This window comes from Elephas maximus, chromosome 12 (genome assembly GCF_024166365.1).
Source record: "Elephas maximus indicus isolate mEleMax1 chromosome 12, mEleMax1 primary haplotype, whole genome shotgun sequence".
Taxonomy (NCBI): domain Eukaryota; kingdom Metazoa; phylum Chordata; class Mammalia; order Proboscidea; family Elephantidae; genus Elephas; species Elephas maximus.
The window spans coordinates 30,713,679-30,732,832 of NC_064830.1; the positions used below are offsets into that span (position 1 = coordinate 30,713,679).

Consider the following 19,154-nt stretch of genomic DNA (forward strand, 5'->3'; position numbering starts at 1 on the left):
ACAGGTTTCAGATTTGCTTAGCCACCCACCACTATCATGAAAGCTAAGTACTTGTAAAAAATCTCTTAATATGTATATATCCTAGTTGTTCTACTTCTCTGGTTGAACCATGACTGATAGACCACGCATCTGAACTACTTGGTTCCTCATTTATAACCTCCTCTCTTGGATGCATCTGGAAACCCTGGTGGCGTGGTGGTTAGGTGCTATGGCTGCTAACCAAAGGCTCAGCAGTTCAAATCCACCAGGCGCTCCTTGGGAACTCTACGGGGCAGTTCTACTCTGTCCTATAGGGTCGCTATGAGTCGTAATCGACTCGACGGCACTGAGTTTTGAGAGTTATTGGATGCATTGCTTTCTCTTACATTAACATCTAATTTCATATTAAGAAATGTGGTAAAATCTGATGAGTTTCTCTGAGAACAATCCAGAAGTCTGGCAAGTGAGATGAAGTGAGAAAAGGTCCACTAACTACCATCATCCAAAGTCAAAAAAGGTGGAAAGGCAGAATAAGGGTAAAGGGTTTAGAGCCAAAATCTTCTTTACTGTGAAATTCTCAACAAATTTTTGAACTTCTCTATTTCTCAGCTTCCTCACTTTCAAAATAAAATTCATGCCTCTGCCTATAAGCAACACAATAAGAAGCAAATGAGATAAGCGCAAAAGAATAAAATGAGAATTATTGTTGCCAATATAAATTTCTATATAAAGACAAGTCAAACAGTCATCTTGAAATCCAAAGTTCAAATATTTAATTGTTTTAATTCCATGAAGTTTCAATCTGTGCAGGTGGTTAAAATGAAAAATATATTAATAAAAAAAAAAGGCCTATAAAGAATGAGTCTATAGAGATATCAAAACCAAACAAAAATAAATTCTTAGTGAGAACAACCAGGATTACGGCCAGACTAGAACTCTATCAAAGAAAATGATTCAGATATTTGGTCTGAAGAAGAGAAGGTTAACATGGCACAACAGGTCTTTGAGTACCTGAAATAGTTTAAAATATATTCACAAATTATTTGGAACTCCATTCACAATGGAGTTTCTCTTTCCCCTGAGTGCAGGCTGGACTTAGTGATTTGCTTCTTACAAACAGAAAAAAGATGGAAATGCCAGTGTGTAAATTCTGAGACTAGGTCATAAAACACATTACAGTTTCCTCCTTGCTCTCTCATGGATCACTCTCTATAGCAGAGACCAGCTGCTGTGTTGGGAGGACACTCAAGAAAGTCCTATGAAAAGTTGCATGTGGCAAGGAACTGAGGCCTCTTACCAAAAGCCAGTGAGTAACTCAGTCCTCCTGCCAACAATCATGTGAGTGTGCCACCCTGGAAGCAGATCCTAGCCCCGGTCACGCTCTCAGATGGAATCTATAAGTATTCCCCTCGAACATGGGTGAGCCTACGTGACTGCCTCCATGAATAAAATGCAATGGAATGAAGCTGCCAGAATTACAAGGCTTAATTAGAAATGTCCATATAACTTTGCTGGTCTCTTCTGGATCACAGACATTGGGAACTCTTTAGCCACCATATAAGAAGTCTAGGTACCCTGAGGCCACAATATGAAAAGATCTCAAGAAGAAATCACACAGGGAAACCTGAGGAGCCCACGCTATTCCAGACCCCAGCCTTTTAGGCTCAGGAATCCAATAATTCCATCCCTAGCCACTATATGACTACAAATGCATAAAGAGACCCTGAACTGCCTAGCTGAGCACAGTCAATATCCATAATTGGAAGAGATTAAAAATAAATGTTATTTTACGTCATTAAATTTTTACGAGGTTTGTAAAGCAGCAACAGATAACCAGAGTACCCTATGCTTCAGGTAAATGTCAACTGCTTTTGTGACCTTTCCTTAATATCGCAGGCAAAAAATCAGCACTGACTTTTAGTTCTATAAAATTTGTTAACATAAACCATACACCATCATCATATCCTATGTTGCAGCATACTTATACCTACTCCTCACTTACCGAGGTCATTAGGCGAAAATTTGGCATTATGCAAGAGTCCGGTGTGCCCACTCTTCGGACACTGGTGTCCCCCAGGTCGCTCACCCCGTTAGGTGCCACTCAGGACACATGTGGCATGGTGGACTCCCTTCCCTACCAGGCCTTCTCCACCACCGTGGAGCCCGGGAGGGTCGGGGGTGGTGGTGGTAGTGGTCAGGGGTTGCCCACATGGCCTCCGGAGCAGTAGGGGCCTGCCATCACCTGGCTGTGCTCCAGGCCTCCACCTCTCCACCTTCCCACTTCGCTGGGCCCAGTGGAGGCTCCAGAGGTGGCAGACAGGCCTCTCTGGAAGCAGAGACTTTTAAGCTGCCCACCATCTCCTCAAGACCTGGCCACCCCACCTCCTACACACCACCTGCCCGCCCAGCACTGGTGCAGACCCAGCCCTGCTCCTCTGCCCCACCTCAGTAATACCAACACCAGAGGCCCTCCAGGCTCGCTCCCTCTCATAAACCTTGCCGTCCTCCTCCTCCCCCTCTCAACTTGGCTCCTCATTAATGCGCAAAGTAGTCAGGTAGATTTTTTACTATTGTAAATGCAAAATGTCATATAACGAGATAGTCGATAAGTGAGGAGATAATCAATAAGTGAGGAGCAGGTGTATTTGTTTCCTATATAAAGTTGTACTATAAAAACCAAATACCAAACCTGCTGCTGTCCAGTTCATTCCGACTCACAGCGGCTCTACAAGACAGAGTAGAGCTGCCCCAAAGCGTTTCCAAGAAGCACCTGGTGAATTCAAACTGCTGACCTTCTGGTTAGCAGCCGTCGCACTTAACCACCACACCACCAGCGTTTCCTAAGTTGTACTACAGACTCAACTTTAATGTTTAGGGAATAACAACATGGCCAAGTTGAAATGGTTCCAAATATTAGAATTAAAACAGTTGCAATAAAAGAAAAAAGGTGTAAATACCACATATTCTACATAGTTGCTGCTCTGTGGTACTGAAGAAGACTGTTACTTCCATTAAAAATTTATATATTCGACCGATACTCCTGTTACTATGTCAACGTGTCAGGGTAGCCCTGGTTGTTACAAATGGTTAAGCACTCGAGTACTAGCTGAAAGGCTGGTGGTTAACCCAGCCAGAGGCACCTCGGAAGACAGGCCTGGTGATCTGCTTTTGAAAGGTCACAGCCTTGAACACCCTACAGAGCAATTCTACTCTGCACACAGGAGTTTCTATGAGTCGGAATCAACTGGACGTCAACTAACAGCAGTATGTCAACATGTCAAAAAACAATAAAGGAAATTAATGCTAATAGATATACAGAAGTGCAGATGGCATCTGTATTAGTTCCCTGGGGCTGATGTAACAAAATACCACACAGTAGGTGGCATTAAAGAACAGAAATTTATTGTCTCACAGTAATGGAAGCCAGGAGGGCTAGCCCAATTCAGAGCATTGGCAGGGGCAGGGCCATATTCGTTCTCTCAGTTGTAGGAGAAGGAACTTCTTTGTCTCTTCCTGCTTTGGTAGCCTCGGGCATGTCTTGGTGTGCCTTGTGCAGTAGATGCATCTTCAAATGGCTGCCTTCCCTGCGCAACTTCTTTTTTATAAGAGCACCCTTCATATAGCATGAGCACTCACCCTACTCTACTATGACCTCACGTTAACTTAACAGATAACATCTTCAAAGACCCCATTTCCAAAAAGAGTCACAGGTACAGGGGTTAGGATTTCAACGTATCTTTTTGGGGGGACACACTTCAATCCATAACAGCATCCCTGAGCTACTTCAATAGCCTCCGCGAAGCAGATCCTTACGACATTCAGGGGTTTATAAAGTGCTTTTTGTTTTTTTTTTTAAATACTATATGCATTAATTCACTTAAGTCTCATAAGTTGATATGTGAAGTAAAAAAAATTCCTATTTTCCAGGAGCAAAACTGAAGCTAAATTAATTTAGCAAATGTATGAGACATAGTCAGGACTTGAACCAGCCTTCTGACTCCACATTTAATGTTCTTCAAGTCATTCAAGATGCTTCACTATGGTTGACTGGCTCCAATCTCAGTATTGTCACCTTGATAAATACGTTACAAGTTCAAAGATCAAGATGCTAATGCTATGGTTTCAATCACACTAGAAAAGGACAACCAACATACTAAAATTTACTGAAACTAGAGACTTAAAGAAGAGATCTATATATTAGAATTTTAAAACATTAATAAATGTATTCACTAAATACATTAATATATACAATTTTAATAGCTTAAAATATACACATCGATCCTTTATTCATTAGTCTGTAATATGTATATAGCTTGGACTAACACAATGTCAGTCCACTGACTGCTGAACAAATGGTCACCAATCATTCTTGTAGAATTCTGCCTAGGTCAAAAGTACAAAAAAAAAAAGTATTAAATAAAACTGAGAAGCAGCACAGTAGGGGTTGGAGACAGGCAGTGAAAGGAGTATTTTATCACTGACATTATGTGGTTAAATGAACATGAAATGTAGAGTAAGAAAGATTTTCCTTGAAAGCCATGGTCTGCTAAGCAAGATAGGTATTTAACTTCTCCAATCCTCAAATTCCCTTGTAAAGTGGGAAGAATACCATCACTGTCAACATTTATGCGAGGATTAAATAATATAGCATGAAAAACCCAGCAAATAGTAAATACACGAAGTTTTCTAACAAATTGTTCAGGTTTAAAACCACAAACCACATTAGGACACTGAAGGTGAACTGGTAAGACTGGCTAGTTCTAATATTTAAGCATTCCAGTATAAATGGAAAGAGCCCTGGTGGTGCAGTGGTTAAGCACACAACCACTAACCTAAAGGTCAATGGTTTGAACCCACCAGCCACTCTGTGGGAGAAAGATGTGGCAATCTGCTTCCATAAAGATTTACAGCCTTGGAAACCTTATAGGGCAGTTCTCTGTCGTATAAGGTTGTCACGAGTCAGAATCTACTAGACGGCAACGGGTTTGGTTTTAGTAAAAATGGTAACAATGATTTCAACTCCTGATCTCACAACCACTTTATGGCTCCCTGACTAAGCCTGTCTTCATTTATAGGGCAGATGGTCCCAGAAGCTCAATACAGGTGGAAAAAAAAAAAATTTTTAACATGCCAATCTTTCCAGAAAGACTATCCTTTCCAAAAAGAAGCTCTCCTGACACCCATAAGCATATATTCTGATGTTTACCTACGATAATTTAAAGAATAACATAAAAATCTTATCTTGCAGTTTATCATTCAACAGGCTTACCAGCTACTCTCAGCAACTCTGCAAGGCCCAGAAGTTTGGCTGCTTGTTTGTAGCATGTGGGGGACTGGGAAATACATTCTTTGATGAGGCCAATCCGATCAGAGAACAATCGTACTACAAAAGAAAAACATATTATAGACTTGTATCTCTTAACCAAGGTATTAGTACTTTTCTAATTTAAAGCAACCAAACAAAATGAAAACTGTATTAGTGTCCAGATCAATGAGAATTAAGTAAAAGATACAATTTTAAAAAAATTAAAATTATTATTGCTTCTGAATAAATAATATACATGGATCTTTCCTTTATCACCAAACTTCCAAAGCTCAGCAAATGAACTGCAATTCTAAAGCTAGGAAAATATGTTATCTTTTCAAGTACCATGTCAGGCCTTAGGGAAATTTTTTAAGAAGGCAGTATTTGTCCTTGAAAATTTCACCTATTTTCTGTCACACCAGCCCCTGCCTCCATCTCATCCCACCAAACTCATTCCGTGTTCCAAACACCCATTTGCTATCTCCAATGCGTCACCCTAGTTGAGAGGGTAGGAGTTCTCAAAGTGCTCACTGCTCTAATTTATTACTTTCTCCAACAATAGGCCCAATTCTCTCACTTAAGCCAGATATTAGAAAAATAAAACATGTCTGAATAAACCAATTCATAACACAAGGTAATTCATAGCACTTAAAATAAAGAGAAAAAAAATTAAAGGATATGTATATATACGCACAGAATAAAAAAAAATGGTATTTATTTGAGGTAGAAGTGTCTACCTTTAATAAGCATGGCACTGCCTGGGAGGCTGCCCACTCCCCCCCACTTCCTAGTAACTCTAACAACAGTGGAAACAATGATAATGAGAGCAGCTGACATAAAATGAATACTATGTCCCAGGCACTGTTGTAGATGCTTTTTGTATATTAACCCCTGCAAGGCAGACCCCTACAAAAAAAAGGGCAGGTACAATTATTACCCTCAACGGAGGAAACTATGGTGCAGAAAGGTTTAGCACTTTGACCAAAGTCAATGAAAAAGTGATGGGACTAAAATTCAATCCAGCTCCCTAAATGTTTGTTTTTCACACATTCATTCCTTTAATTTCTATAAACCCATGGCTATTCCCCATACACCATGTTTTCCAAAAACTTTTTCTAGGTAGGTAAGAGGGGGGCACAAGGGGTTGAGGGAGATAAAGAAGGGAGGTGGTGGCTGTTCTTTGGAATGGACTCTCTTTTGCGGGGTAAGTTTTAATCGTGGCTTAATTTCAAAGTATAAAAATCTCCTCTATGCCTTTTGCCAAGATTGTTATTGTTAGCTGTTGTCGAGCTGGTGCCCAACTCCTGGCGACCTCATGTATTACAGAGTAGAAACATTCCATAGGGTTTTCTCGCAGCATATAATTTTTATGGAAGGAGATCACCAGGCCTTTTCTTCTGCAGAGCTACGGGGTGAGTTCGAAAAGCTAACCTTTAGGTTAGTAGCTGACTGCAAATCAATTGTGCCACCCGGGCTCCTTTTACCAAGGTTAACCAACTGTAAATATTTTGCTCTATTCACACATGAATGCAATCAGGCAAGCCTGTTCTCATTCTCTCTTCTCACACACACACATATATTGTGAGTTGAATTGTGTCCCCAAAAAAGGTATGTTGATGTTCTAACTCCTGGTACCTATAAATGTGAACCTACTGTAATCAATTAAAAATGAGGTCATACTAGATTGGAGTGGGCCCAAAATCCAATGACTGGGGTCCTTATAAAGACAGGGAAATTTGGAAACACATAGATACAAACAGAGGGAAGATGGGCATATGAAGACAGAGGCAGAAACTGGAGTGATACAGCCAACAGCCAAGGAATGCTAAGAGTTGCCAGCAATCAAAAGAAGTTAAAAAGAAGAATTCCTCCCAAGAGCCTTCAGAGAGAGCATGGCCCTACTGACACCTTGATTTTGGACTTCCAGATTCCAGAACTGTGAGAGAATAATTTCTGTTTTAATCCACTTTGTTGTTGTTGTGTGCCATTGAGTTGATTCTGACTCATAGTGACCCTATAGTGATCCACCTTCTTTGTGGTCATTTGTTACAGCAGCCCTAGGAAACTAATACAGACTGTGGTACTGGCAAGTGGGGTACTGCTGTAACAAATACCTAAAGATGCAGAAGTTGCTTTGAAATTGGGTAATTAGTACAGATTGGATGATTTTTGAGGCACTTGATAGAAAAAGCCTAGATTGCCTTGAAAAGACAGTTGGTAGAAACATGGATGTCAAGGCGATACTGATGAGGGCTCAGTTGCAAATGAGGAGCACAGAAGAGAAAGCTTCTATCATCTTCCAAACCAAAACCGAACCCGTTGCTGTTGAGTCAATTCCAACTCATACCTACCCTAGAGAGATTCCAAGACTGTAAATCTTTATGGAAGCGTATCACCAGGCCTTTTCTCCCACAGAGCAGGTGGTGGGTTTGAACTGCTGACCTTTTGGTAAACAACCAACTACTTTAACCACTGAGCAACCAGAATGCTGGTAGAAGTATGAATGTCACAGTACTTCTGGTGAGGCTTTAGCAAGAAATGAGGAGCATATTACTGAGCACTGAAGAAAAGCAATCCTTGTTATAAAGTGGCAGAGAACTTGGCTGAACTATGTCCTACTGATGCATGGACAGTAGAACTTATAAGTAATGAACTCGGATATAGCTGAGGAGATTTCCAATCAAAGCATTGAAGGGGCAGCATGGTTTCTTCTTGCTGCTTAGAGTAAATTGCAAGAGGAAAGAAACAAATTAAGGAACTGTTAAACTAAAAGGAACCAGCATTTACTAATTTGGAAAATTCTCAGCCTACCCAGATAGTGTGTTCTGGAAACAGCACCAAGGGTGTGGCTGAACAATCTTTTGTTAAAGAGATTAGGCACTGGCATCACAAAGTTCACATTCTGCAGTGATGTGAGCAGTGGATGGGGTCTTAAAAACTCATGAGCAGCCATCTAAAATACAATCATTGGTGTCTACTCATTAGGAGCAAAGACAAAGAAGGAAACCAAAGTCTCAGAGAAGAAACTAGTCCACAAGGCTAATAGCCTCCACAAGCCACTGCCTTATCTACTCTGAGACCAGAAGAACTAGATGGTGCCTGGCTACCACTACCAACTATTCTAATCAGGGTGACAGCAGATGGACCCTGATAGAATGGTATAAAAACATGGGGCAGAACTCGAATTCTTAAAAAGTCCAGACTTACTGGACCAGTTCAGACTAAAGGACTTCCTGAGACTATCACCCTGGGATACTATTTAAACCTTGATAAAAACTATCCCTTGAGGTCATCTTTTAGTGAAATAACAGACTGGCACACAAAATACAGGATATTATTCATGAGTATGGTGCTCCATTAAGAACACATCTATATGAGACCAAAAGGTCAACAATTACCCTAAGGCAAAGATGAGAAGAAGGCAGGGAAACTAGAGTATTAGAATTGGAACAATCAATACACAATTAAACAAGATGGTGACACACTGAAAAATGTAACTAATGTCCCTGAACAATTTGTGTAGAAACTGTCAAATGAGGACCTAATTTGCTATGTAAACTTTCACTGAAAACACAAAATATTTATATACACACACACACACATATATATATAGTGATTATGAGGTAAATAACAAATCTACATTTTATATATATACATATATATACACACACATATACACATATGGAAACCCTGGTGGTGTAGTGGTTAAGTGCTACAGCCGCTAACCAAGAGGTCAGCAGTTCGGATCTGCCAGGTGCTCCTTGGAAACTCTACTGGAAAGTACTACTCTGTCCTACAGGGTCGCTATGAGTCAGAATTGACTCAACAGCAGTGGGTTTGGTTTGGTTTGATGTACATACACACACACACACACACACACACACACACACACACGTATATATAACCCATACCCATTGCCGTTGAGTTGATTCCAATGCAGAGCAACCCTAAAGGACTGTGTAGAACTGCCACATAGGGTTTCCAAGGAGTGAATGGTGGATTCAAACTGCTGACCTTTTGGTTAGCAGACAAATGCTTAACCAGTGCGCCACCAGGACGTGTGTGTGTGTGTGTACAAGGTAAATGTAGATTTCAGTTATTTACTTCATAATCACTATAGCCAGTATCTACAATCTGAGCAGAACTGCTACAAACTGCATATTTTTCCCATTTATCCACTACAATTATCCATATCCCAAATACCTGTCCCACTAACATGAGGCTTCACCATATGACTTCTTTGCGCAATGAAATGTGAGTGGAAGCAATGCACGCCACTTCTGAGCAAAAGCTTTAAGGGTCATTGCATGCGTCCACTGTTGATCTTTTCCCTCTGCTATGAGAATGCTCCGTCTCACGGAGTGGTGCTGACGCTGACCGCAGCAGACATGAACTGTGCACAAGAAATAAACCTGTTATAATAAGCCACTGAGACTTTGTTTCTTCACTGTAGCGTGCTCCAGCAAAAACTGACTGATACAGCACCTTCAAAATTTTCTCTAATATTTCTCAAAAAAAATTTTTTTTGTATGCCAATTTAACAAAACATGAATCACTTTTGTAATATTCCCAATTCAATATCCTGATTTTTAGACAAGTACTTTTTACATACTTCTAATTTGATTTGCAAAACAAAATTTGACATAGATATCACTCTATATGCATAAAAATCAGGCTTTCATAGTTCCCTTTATGGCCTTGCTTGATGAATCTTGTCTTCTTAGAAAAGCTCTGGCTTTAGTAATTCTCAGTAAACTGATTTCGTTACCATTCCCACACTCTTTGTAGCTCAGTCAAACCAGGATGGAGAACTGAAACCACTTCTGACAACGGATTATTATTTTCTCTAAACTTCCATTTCATAAAATACTCAGGTGTGGTTCTTCGTCTCCTTGTTATTCTAAGCAAAACGCACTACTACTATTTCAAGTACATTAATGCATTTAGAAAGTACAATTCTAACAGACTTCTACTACCATCATCAAATGACTTTTCCTTTTATTTACTGATGTGTTTGCTTTTTTGAGCCTCTGGACAATCACTGCACCAGTTCTCTGTTACTGCTGATCTTAAGGCATGTTTAATTACATTTTGAAATGTGATCTCTCAGTTAAATAAATTTAAGTCTTTGATGTTATTATTTTTCCATGAAGGAGAAAGAGTTGGACTCCTAAACTTCCTTTTCAAAGTGTAATTACTGAACATGAAAAGGATGTGCAGATGTGTATCTTTTAGCAACTGATGATTCCTCATTTCCCGGTGGATCTCACAAATATATCTCAAATGTAAACAAAAAAAAATTTCTTCCATAAACACATAACCAAAAAACCAAACCCACTGCCGTCAAGTCAATTCCGACTCATAGTGACCCTACAGGACGGAGCAGAACTGCCCGATAGAGTTTCCAAGCAGCGCCTGGCAGATTTGAACTGCCAACCTCTTGGTTAGCAGCTATAGCACTTAACCACTACGCCACCAGGGTTTCCTATAAACATATACGTCACAAATATAAAAAGTAAATAGAAAATAATTAGCATGTACTGAACAGCTACCCACACGCCCAACACTCTCATCACAAACTCACAAAGCAGGACAGTAAATAGCTACCAAACTACAAATGTAAAAGATCAGTTTCAGTCTCTCATGAAGGACATGAAAAGTGCACAACACATACAGTCATTTGTGATGCTGCTGAACTACAAATTTGAAATTATGTAGGCCAGGAAGGTGATATACTGACAGGTGAGAAAGACAAGTAAGAATTTCTTTCTCAAAGAATCTTTTACTTTTGTACCTCTTTATCAGTACAGTATTGTCTACTATTTACAAACACAGGGTCTTGGGTCAGACTACTTGGGTTCAAATCGTAGCTCCACCTCTAACAAGTTGAGTGATCTTAAGAAACTCACTTAACCTGTGTCTTGATTTGATCATCTGACAATGAGAAACAACAGCTACTACCTCATAGAGTTCTTTTTTTTTTTTAAATGAATGCATGTGAAGTACTGAGAATGTAAAAGTAATTCAGTAAATATTAGCTATTGTTAATATTACTACTACTGAAATATTCACAGAAATACTTATGAATTCTCTAATACAAGGATTCACGATGTCCTTTAGGACTGTCTGGGGTATGTTTTATTATTATCCCCACTTAAGGAAGGTGAGGCTTAAAGACATTAAGCTGCCAAAGGTCATACAACTCTAAGTGGCAAGGCCAGAATTTAAACTTACACACGAAATTCTGGTGTAGCTGTCTTATTATCAGTGTGCCACATCCTCAAAGGCAAGAACTGTGCCTTATCCACTTCAGTATTTCAATATAGGCAGTCCCCAGGTTACAAACAAGATCCATTCCTGTGTCTTTAAGGTGAATTTGTAGGTAAATCGGAACAGGTGCACATGGTTCTTGTTTAGCCCAGAGATTCGAACCGATTCATTCTGGTTCGAACCCCTGCTGAGAGTTTGCCTTTCCACTGCAAATACAGAGTCAGAATCTATAGTTTAACAAGATCCACAGGTGATTCTTATGTATAATAAATTTTGAGAACCACTGCTCTACTAGTAACCCAGTGCTAGTCAGAAATGGTTCCTAACCAGCAGCATTAGCATCACCAGGAAACTGTTCAGAAATGCAAAGTCTCAGCAGGGGTTTGAGCCTTAAGGAACCAGTTCAAAGCCCTGATTTAGCCTCACTTTTTTTTTAGTGCAAGAAAGGAGCCCCGGTGACTAGTGGTTAACAGCTCAGCTGCTAACCAAAAGGTGACAGTTCAAATCCACCAGCCTCTCTCTGAAAACCCTATGGGGCAGTTCTACTCTGTCCTATAGGGTCGCTATGAGTTGGAATCGGCTTGACGGCAATGGGTTTCTGGTTTTAGTGCAAGAAAAGGCTCGAGGCCTTTTCTATTGTCTAAAAACTGCATGGGTGGCAAGTGAAGGTGATTGTGATGAAGCTGCGAGTAGGGGCTGGTTCATTCGTTTCAAAGTCAGGGCAAATTTCCATAATTTAAAGGGCAAGTACAAGTTGTACATAAGTCTGACTTTCATAATCCTGGGACTGCCTGTACAGAGTAAGTGCCTAAATTAATGTTTATTGAATGGGAGTAAAGAGAAGTAGAAAGAGGGAAATGATCAGATGGTACAGGAGGGAGGGAAAGAATCAGAGGGAGGAAGAAGGGAGAAATGAATGAAGAAAATGGAAGGAGGGAGAAAGAGAAGGCAGGTAGATCATACTAATTCTAACATCATACTTTCAAAACAATAACAAGAGTGATAATAGCTGATACTTGTAGAGCCCTTACTACATTCCAAGTGCTGTACTCACATAGACTTATTCCTTATAAGCAACTGTATTAAGTGCTCATTAGCATCCCCATTTTGTAAATGAGAAAACTGAAACACAAAACGAGGTTACCTTACTTGCCCCCAGTTACTCAGCAATAAATGGCAGAACTGGGATTCAGTCCTAGGCAATCTGGCCCTAGGCTGGGTTTAACCACAATGTCCTAAGTTTAAAAAACTTGCCCTATTATAGAAAGAACATGTGGGATGGCTGAAATAGCCTAAATCCACTCCCTTGAATATTAAGGAAAATTTACACCAACAGAAACACCCAAGTTATTAGGGAGATGCACACACACATAAACACGTACAGCACTTCACAGGGGACTTGTATATAAGGAATCTTTTTACATATTTCTTTTCGTCTTTTCTTATAACTCATTAATTCGTCTAGTACAACTAGCCTTGACTTCATGAGAAATGGCAATTCCTCCAGTGCTAGCAAAGAAGGCTTCGAAGCAAAGCAAAGTGACAAAGTGGACTATGTACATTGACTAAAATGAGAATACCTGAATCATAAATTTCTAAATATCAAGTTAATTTGTTTGGCCAGTATTCCTGATGAATATAAAAGCAGCTTAAGCCTAAACTGTATCCATAGGATAAACACAACAGTGTGCAAAGGCAATACTCCATCTCCACATCCAGAAGGTTTTCTGACAGTCATTCTAATAGGAAACTCCAAACCAATACATCAAGCTGAAAGACTGTCAAGATACAAATGTAACTGTCTTTTTAAAAACACTCCTCAGTCAGGAAATTCCTCAGAAGCTATAGCAGGATAGCAGGTTTGGTTGTAGATAACCAAACTCAGCAATATATAATATCAATATTAACAGCAAAAATACTGTCAACTGAGCACCACAGAAAATCAGTAGTCAACTTAATATTTCAAAATTCATTGGCATTTGGGAACAATAAGAAAAAAAATTATATTGTATCAATCTGCTTGAAGTTAAATATTAGCAGGTACACACACACACAAAAAAACTATGCATAAACATGTCTTTTTTTCAGTATCTATACGCAGGGTCAAAGTTTCATAATACTCTGTACTCTCTACTGACTGAAAATGCAATTAAATACATAAGTGTTTGAGGGGAAGTACTTAATGACTTAAGACGCTTGAGAATAAACTGAAAATGCCTTTTAATAACACTAATCTTCATAATTTTAAGAAGCTCTGAGCTAAAAATTCACATGAACGGTATAACTGAATAAAATTTTCTAGTGATTTAACAATCACCTTATATAATACTCGCTTAAGATGCTACAGGATATTTATAATCACGTTCAAATTCTTTCCAAACAATGATATTCAAGTTAACAATAATACTACCTCTTTCAAGTCTAATAAGTTTGTCTGACAGAACAGAACTTCCATTTTCAGTCAAACCACAATGAGAACAAAACATGAGAGTGTCTCTACTGGCTCAGATCCCCTAAGGTCCAGTCAACTGAAAGCACCGCAGAGGACAAAGACATCACAGATCTTGTAACAAGCCATCATGCTTTTTAAAAGACAGTAATAAAAAAGGGGAGAGACAATTTTGGTGAACTCTTACCAGAAAACAGAGACAGAAGGAACTCAACTATGTTTCCCCCACCAAGTCCAAACATTCACGGAGTTAAGAGTTAAGAATAAAGATAACAGTTGACATGGCGGGCCAGCTAAGCATACCCTCTTCACTTATCGCACTGAGGTCTACGGTCTGAAGCAACAGAAATCTACCTCAGCAACAACAGGCAGGTAAGGCTCAGGTACATTATGAGATGGTGTCCTTACAGAATAAAGTGTACGATAACAAAAACTGTGTAACAGGATTTTTGTTTTGGATACTACCTTCAGAGCTTTTGCATTTAGGTAAAAGACCTTGAGCAATGTTAAGATACAACCAGCAATGAAACTCTAAACGAGAACTTCTTATCATTTCTTTTTAAAACAATAGAATTAATTAAAGAATATCCTGAGGTTGAAAGGACAGCTTAAAAAGAAGAGAAAAAACTACTATCATTTATGTTGTTGTCAGCCACTATCGAGCTGGCCCCCAACTCATGGTGACACCATGCACAATGGAAGGAAACACTGCCTGGTCCTGCACTCTCCTCATGATCAGCTGTGGATAGGCCTGTTATCTCCTATAGGGCTTTCACTGGCTGATTTTTGGAAGTAGACTACCAGGTCTTTCTTCCATTGTCATTTATAACTAACGCAACTGAAACAAAATATGGAAATAAACTATATACCAAAAGTGAACAGATGTAAATCAGAAACTCTCCTCTATAATCCTTCAGTTTAAATGTTGTTATCCAATAACTTAACTGCTACTTGTTACAAATACTATTTTTTTAATGTCATAAACGTGAACTTAAAAAAATGAATGATAAAACATTGGCTTTGTTTTTTATTTATTTTGGGCTTCTACTTAAAATGTTTCATTTGAAAGAATACAGTAGGGAGTGGGACTCTCTTGTTAGTGGATTAAATGATCAAAGTTACTCTTCAGTTGAAAAATTTTATTTTAGTTATAAAAACAATATGAATATTGTTAAATGGAGAAGCAGAGCAGTATAATAGCTAGTTTCCATGGGTGCAGTATCCTTAATACTAAACCCATTGTCATCGAGTTGGTTTTGACCCCTAGCAACACTACACAGAGCAGAACTGCCCCACAGTTTCCAAAGAGCGTCTGGTGGATTTGAACTGCTGACCTTTTGGTTAGCAGCCACCAGGGACACTAATAAATTAACACAAAATAAGTTAATAGCACAACACTAAGTAGAAAACTCACCTTGCAAAGGCAGGATCTTTACCCCAAACTCTTCAAGACATCCAAGAGCTTGGATAAGATCCAGCTCCTCTTGAATGGCACTGGGTCTATCTGTTATCAGTTGTAAGCAGCACCTGGGAGAAATTAGATACATTTTTAGAAAGCAGAAGTAGCCGGTGTTCAGTCAAGTTATCTTTCTATAGTCAACAATGTGGGATTCAACAAATATTTATCAAAAAGCTAGGACAGGCAAGCACTCTGCTACATGCTTTCTATTACCTTAATCTGCAAATCTGCGTAGCAAGCCTGTGAGGCAGGCAAATATCATCTCTTTTTATTTTATTTTTTATTGTGCTTTAAGTGAAAGTTTACAGAGCAAATTAGTTTCCCATTCGACAGTCTGTACTAAAGTTTTCCATGACGTTGGTTCCATTTCACCACAATGTGCCGGCACTCCCCCCATTTGCTTGCATCCTGAATGGCTGCCCCTTTCTGCCTTCTCATCTTTGCTTCTGGGCAAATATTGTCCTTTTGATCTCAGATGATTGCCTGTTCTAAGCAGCATGTTCCTCTCTGTTGTTATTGTTTATTTTATGGGCCTGTTTATGGCTTGGCTGAAGGGTGTTCTCTAGGAATGGATTCAGTTCTGGTTTAGAAGGGTGCCTTTGGGCCATAGTCTCAGGGGTTCCTCCAGTCTCTGACAGACCAGTAAGTTGTGTGTGTGCACGTGCATGTGCGCGCGCACGCGCGTGTGTGTGTGGGGTGTGATTTTTTCTGTTATGCAATTTTTCTCCCACTATGTCTGGGGCTCTGTTGTGATCCCAATCAGAGCCGTTGGTAGTAGTAGCAGGGCACCATCAGTTCTTCTGGTTTCAGGGTCATGTAGGCTGTGGTTCTTGCAGTCCATTAGTCCTTTGGACTAATTGTTCCCTTGAGTCTTTGGTTTTATTAATCCTCCTTTGCTTGGGGCAGTAAGACACCAATAGCTGTATCTCAGATGGCCGCTTGCAAGGTTTTAAGACCCTAGGCACTACTACCAGAGTAGGATGCAGAACTTTGTCTTTATTAACTATGTATGTTGTGCCAATTGACACAGATGTCCCCGAGTCTATGGTCCTACAACTTTGAGCCTAGGTACTTGGTCGTGCAAGGTATTTAGTTATATCTATGCCCCTTGTGTGGTCTATTGTCTGTATTAACATATGAGTAGCACCTACAGTTATGTATGTAGAAATATCAACCACCAAACCTGTATCGGCAGCTGGGTGTGTTCCCCTATACTCTTCCACACCTCTTGATATATTTACCTATATGCCCATTTGTAAATTAGTGTTTGTTAATACTATTGTTGCAGGATTGTCTTTGCTACAGTAATTACCATTGTTGCCACTTGTTCTTGCCTTCCTCTTAGTGTTCTTCCATGCCTTGGTCATGTTTCTCTGATTTCCCCCACATTGTGTATTGCCTTTCCCTTCACTGGTACGAACATGTGTCTTCTATCTATTTGGTAATTTTCTCTCCCCTACGCAGTCGCCATCCCTTGCACAATCCACGTGCAAGCCTTTTCTCGTTTCTTTATAATAGCAGTCTTATCCAGTATTTGTCTTTTTGCGATTGACTTATTTCACTCAGCATAATGTCCTCAAATCCATCCACATTGTGAGATGTTTCACTGATTCGTCTTTATCATTGTGTGTCATTCCACTGTATGTATGCACTGCAGTTTGTTAATCCATTCATCTGGTGATGGGCAATTACGTAGTTTCCCTCTTATTGCTATTGTAAATAATGCAACGAACATGGGTGTGCATATGTCTATTTGTGTCATGGCTCTTATTTCTCTAGGTTATATACCTAAGAGTGGGACTGGGTCATATGGTATTTCTATTTCTAGATCTTTAAGGAAGTGCCATACTATTTTCCAAAGTGGTTGTACCATTTTACATTCCCGCCAGCAGTGTATGAGTTCTAATCTCTCTACAACCTCTCTAACATTTATTATTATTATTTTTAATTAGTGCCAATAATGTTGGGGTGAGATAGTATGTAATTGTACTTCTGATTTGCATCTAATGGCTAATGGAAATGCTGGTGGTGTACTGGTTAAGAGTTCGGCTGCTAACCAAAAGGTCAGCAGTTTGAATCCACCACGTACTCCTTGGAAACGCTATGGGGCAGTTCTAGTCTGACCTATAGGGTTGCTATGAGTCAAAATCGACCCCACGGCAACCGGTTTAATGGCTAATGGGAGCCCTGCGGACTCAGTGATTGAGAGCTATGGCGAGCTATAGCTACTAACCAAAATGTCGGCAGTTCAAATACACCAGCCGCTCCTTGGAAACCCTATGGAGCAGTTCTATTCTGTCCTATAGGTTCACTACAAGTCAGAATCAACTCAACGGCAACGGGTTTTGTTTGGTTTCTAATGGCCAATGATCAGGAGCATTTCTTCATGTTTGTTAGCCGTCTGAATGTCTTCTTTGGTGGTCTGTTTATAAGCTTTGCCCATTTTTTAAATGGGCTGTTTGTCTTTTTGTTGTTGAGATGTTGAGGTTTCCTACAGATTTTAGAGATAAGATCCTTGTTGGACACGTGGAAGCCAAAGGTTTTGGTAAGATATATTTTCACTCTCAAATGAGTCTAGAAATTTTTTTATTTGATCTTTGATTTCTTCTATTACCCACCCAGTGGTTTTTTAGCAAGGCGCTATTCAGTTTCCATGTATTTGATTTTTTTCTCCTTGCTATTCCTGTTATTGATTTCTACTTTTTATGGCGCTGTAATCAGAGAAAATGATTTATATTATTTCAATGTTTTGGGTTTTTTTAGGGCTTGCTTTGTAGCCTAAAATGTGGTCATCATCTGCTTTTGAAGGAAGAAAAACTGAGTTCAGAGAAATGATGTAATTTGCCGACAGTTACATTGACAGTATATAATGGTGTCATGACATAAACCAAAGCATCCTAACTTGCATTTAGTGTTCATTTTACTGTTGACTCTAAAGGTAATGAGTATATTAAAAAGGGTTTAAAAAAAAAAAAGAAGAAGAATTCAGATATTCTCAGAAAAATAGGAACATCTTGAACATTTTGTGAATCAAAAGTAAAAAGAAATGACTTAAACTAAACAAGGGATATTCTTCTGATCAATAGGGAGGAATCAGTTGGTAACTGGTTGGTAGTACTGAGATGAACTATAGGTGGAAGTGATTTGCTAATCTAACAACTGTCACTCTAAGAATTAGTATTTTAAACAGATTTTTTTTTTAAATCAGAGAACGTACGCTCAATAAACACTTGAATTAATGAATAAAATTATTTTTTGAAAAGCGCTAGTAGAGGAATATTTAGATATGAAACTTGAAAGGCAGAAAAAATACCAGGCCATGGAGGACTAATGAATGTTAAACTCACAGATCAGATCTAAATGAACATATCTTTGCCTCAACATGCATCATATCACCGAATAATAGATAATCAACCTTGTTTGTTCCTGCAAAATTACAGGATTTTTATCAGTTGAGCACTCACAGATACTGCTGATTCAACTGTAAAAGGTGTATAACCTTTTTGCAGTATGAATATTTTCAGCGCACTTACTTTGAAACCAGGAATTTCAGTTCTAGGAATTTATATTACAGATAGGCTCACACATGTCCAAAAAATGTGTAATTATGGGTGTTCACTCAACATTGTTATTAAAAAAAAAAAAAAGGTCCACCAAATCGGTAACTAATGCAGTAAATGAACAAGTCAAAT

The 19,154-nt window shown here is 39.2% G+C and overlaps 1 protein-coding gene across 3 annotated transcripts in view; it reads right to left on the bottom strand.

The window, feature by feature from the left end:
* The window catches only part of NBAS (NBAS subunit of NRZ tethering complex), a 452,886-nt gene that overhangs the window by 211,394 nt on the left and 222,338 nt on the right, over positions 1-19,154 (bottom strand). For all 3 annotated transcript variants that reach the window (XM_049903481.1, XM_049903480.1, XM_049903479.1), the window contains exons 31-32: positions 15,418-15,530; positions 5,249-5,362 (exon numbers count right to left, since the gene is read on the bottom strand). In XM_049903481.1, coding sequence (XP_049759438.1) covers positions 5,249-5,362; positions 15,418-15,530 — 227 coding nt within the window. The remainder of the gene's footprint in view (positions 1-5,248; positions 5,363-15,417; positions 15,531-19,154) is intronic.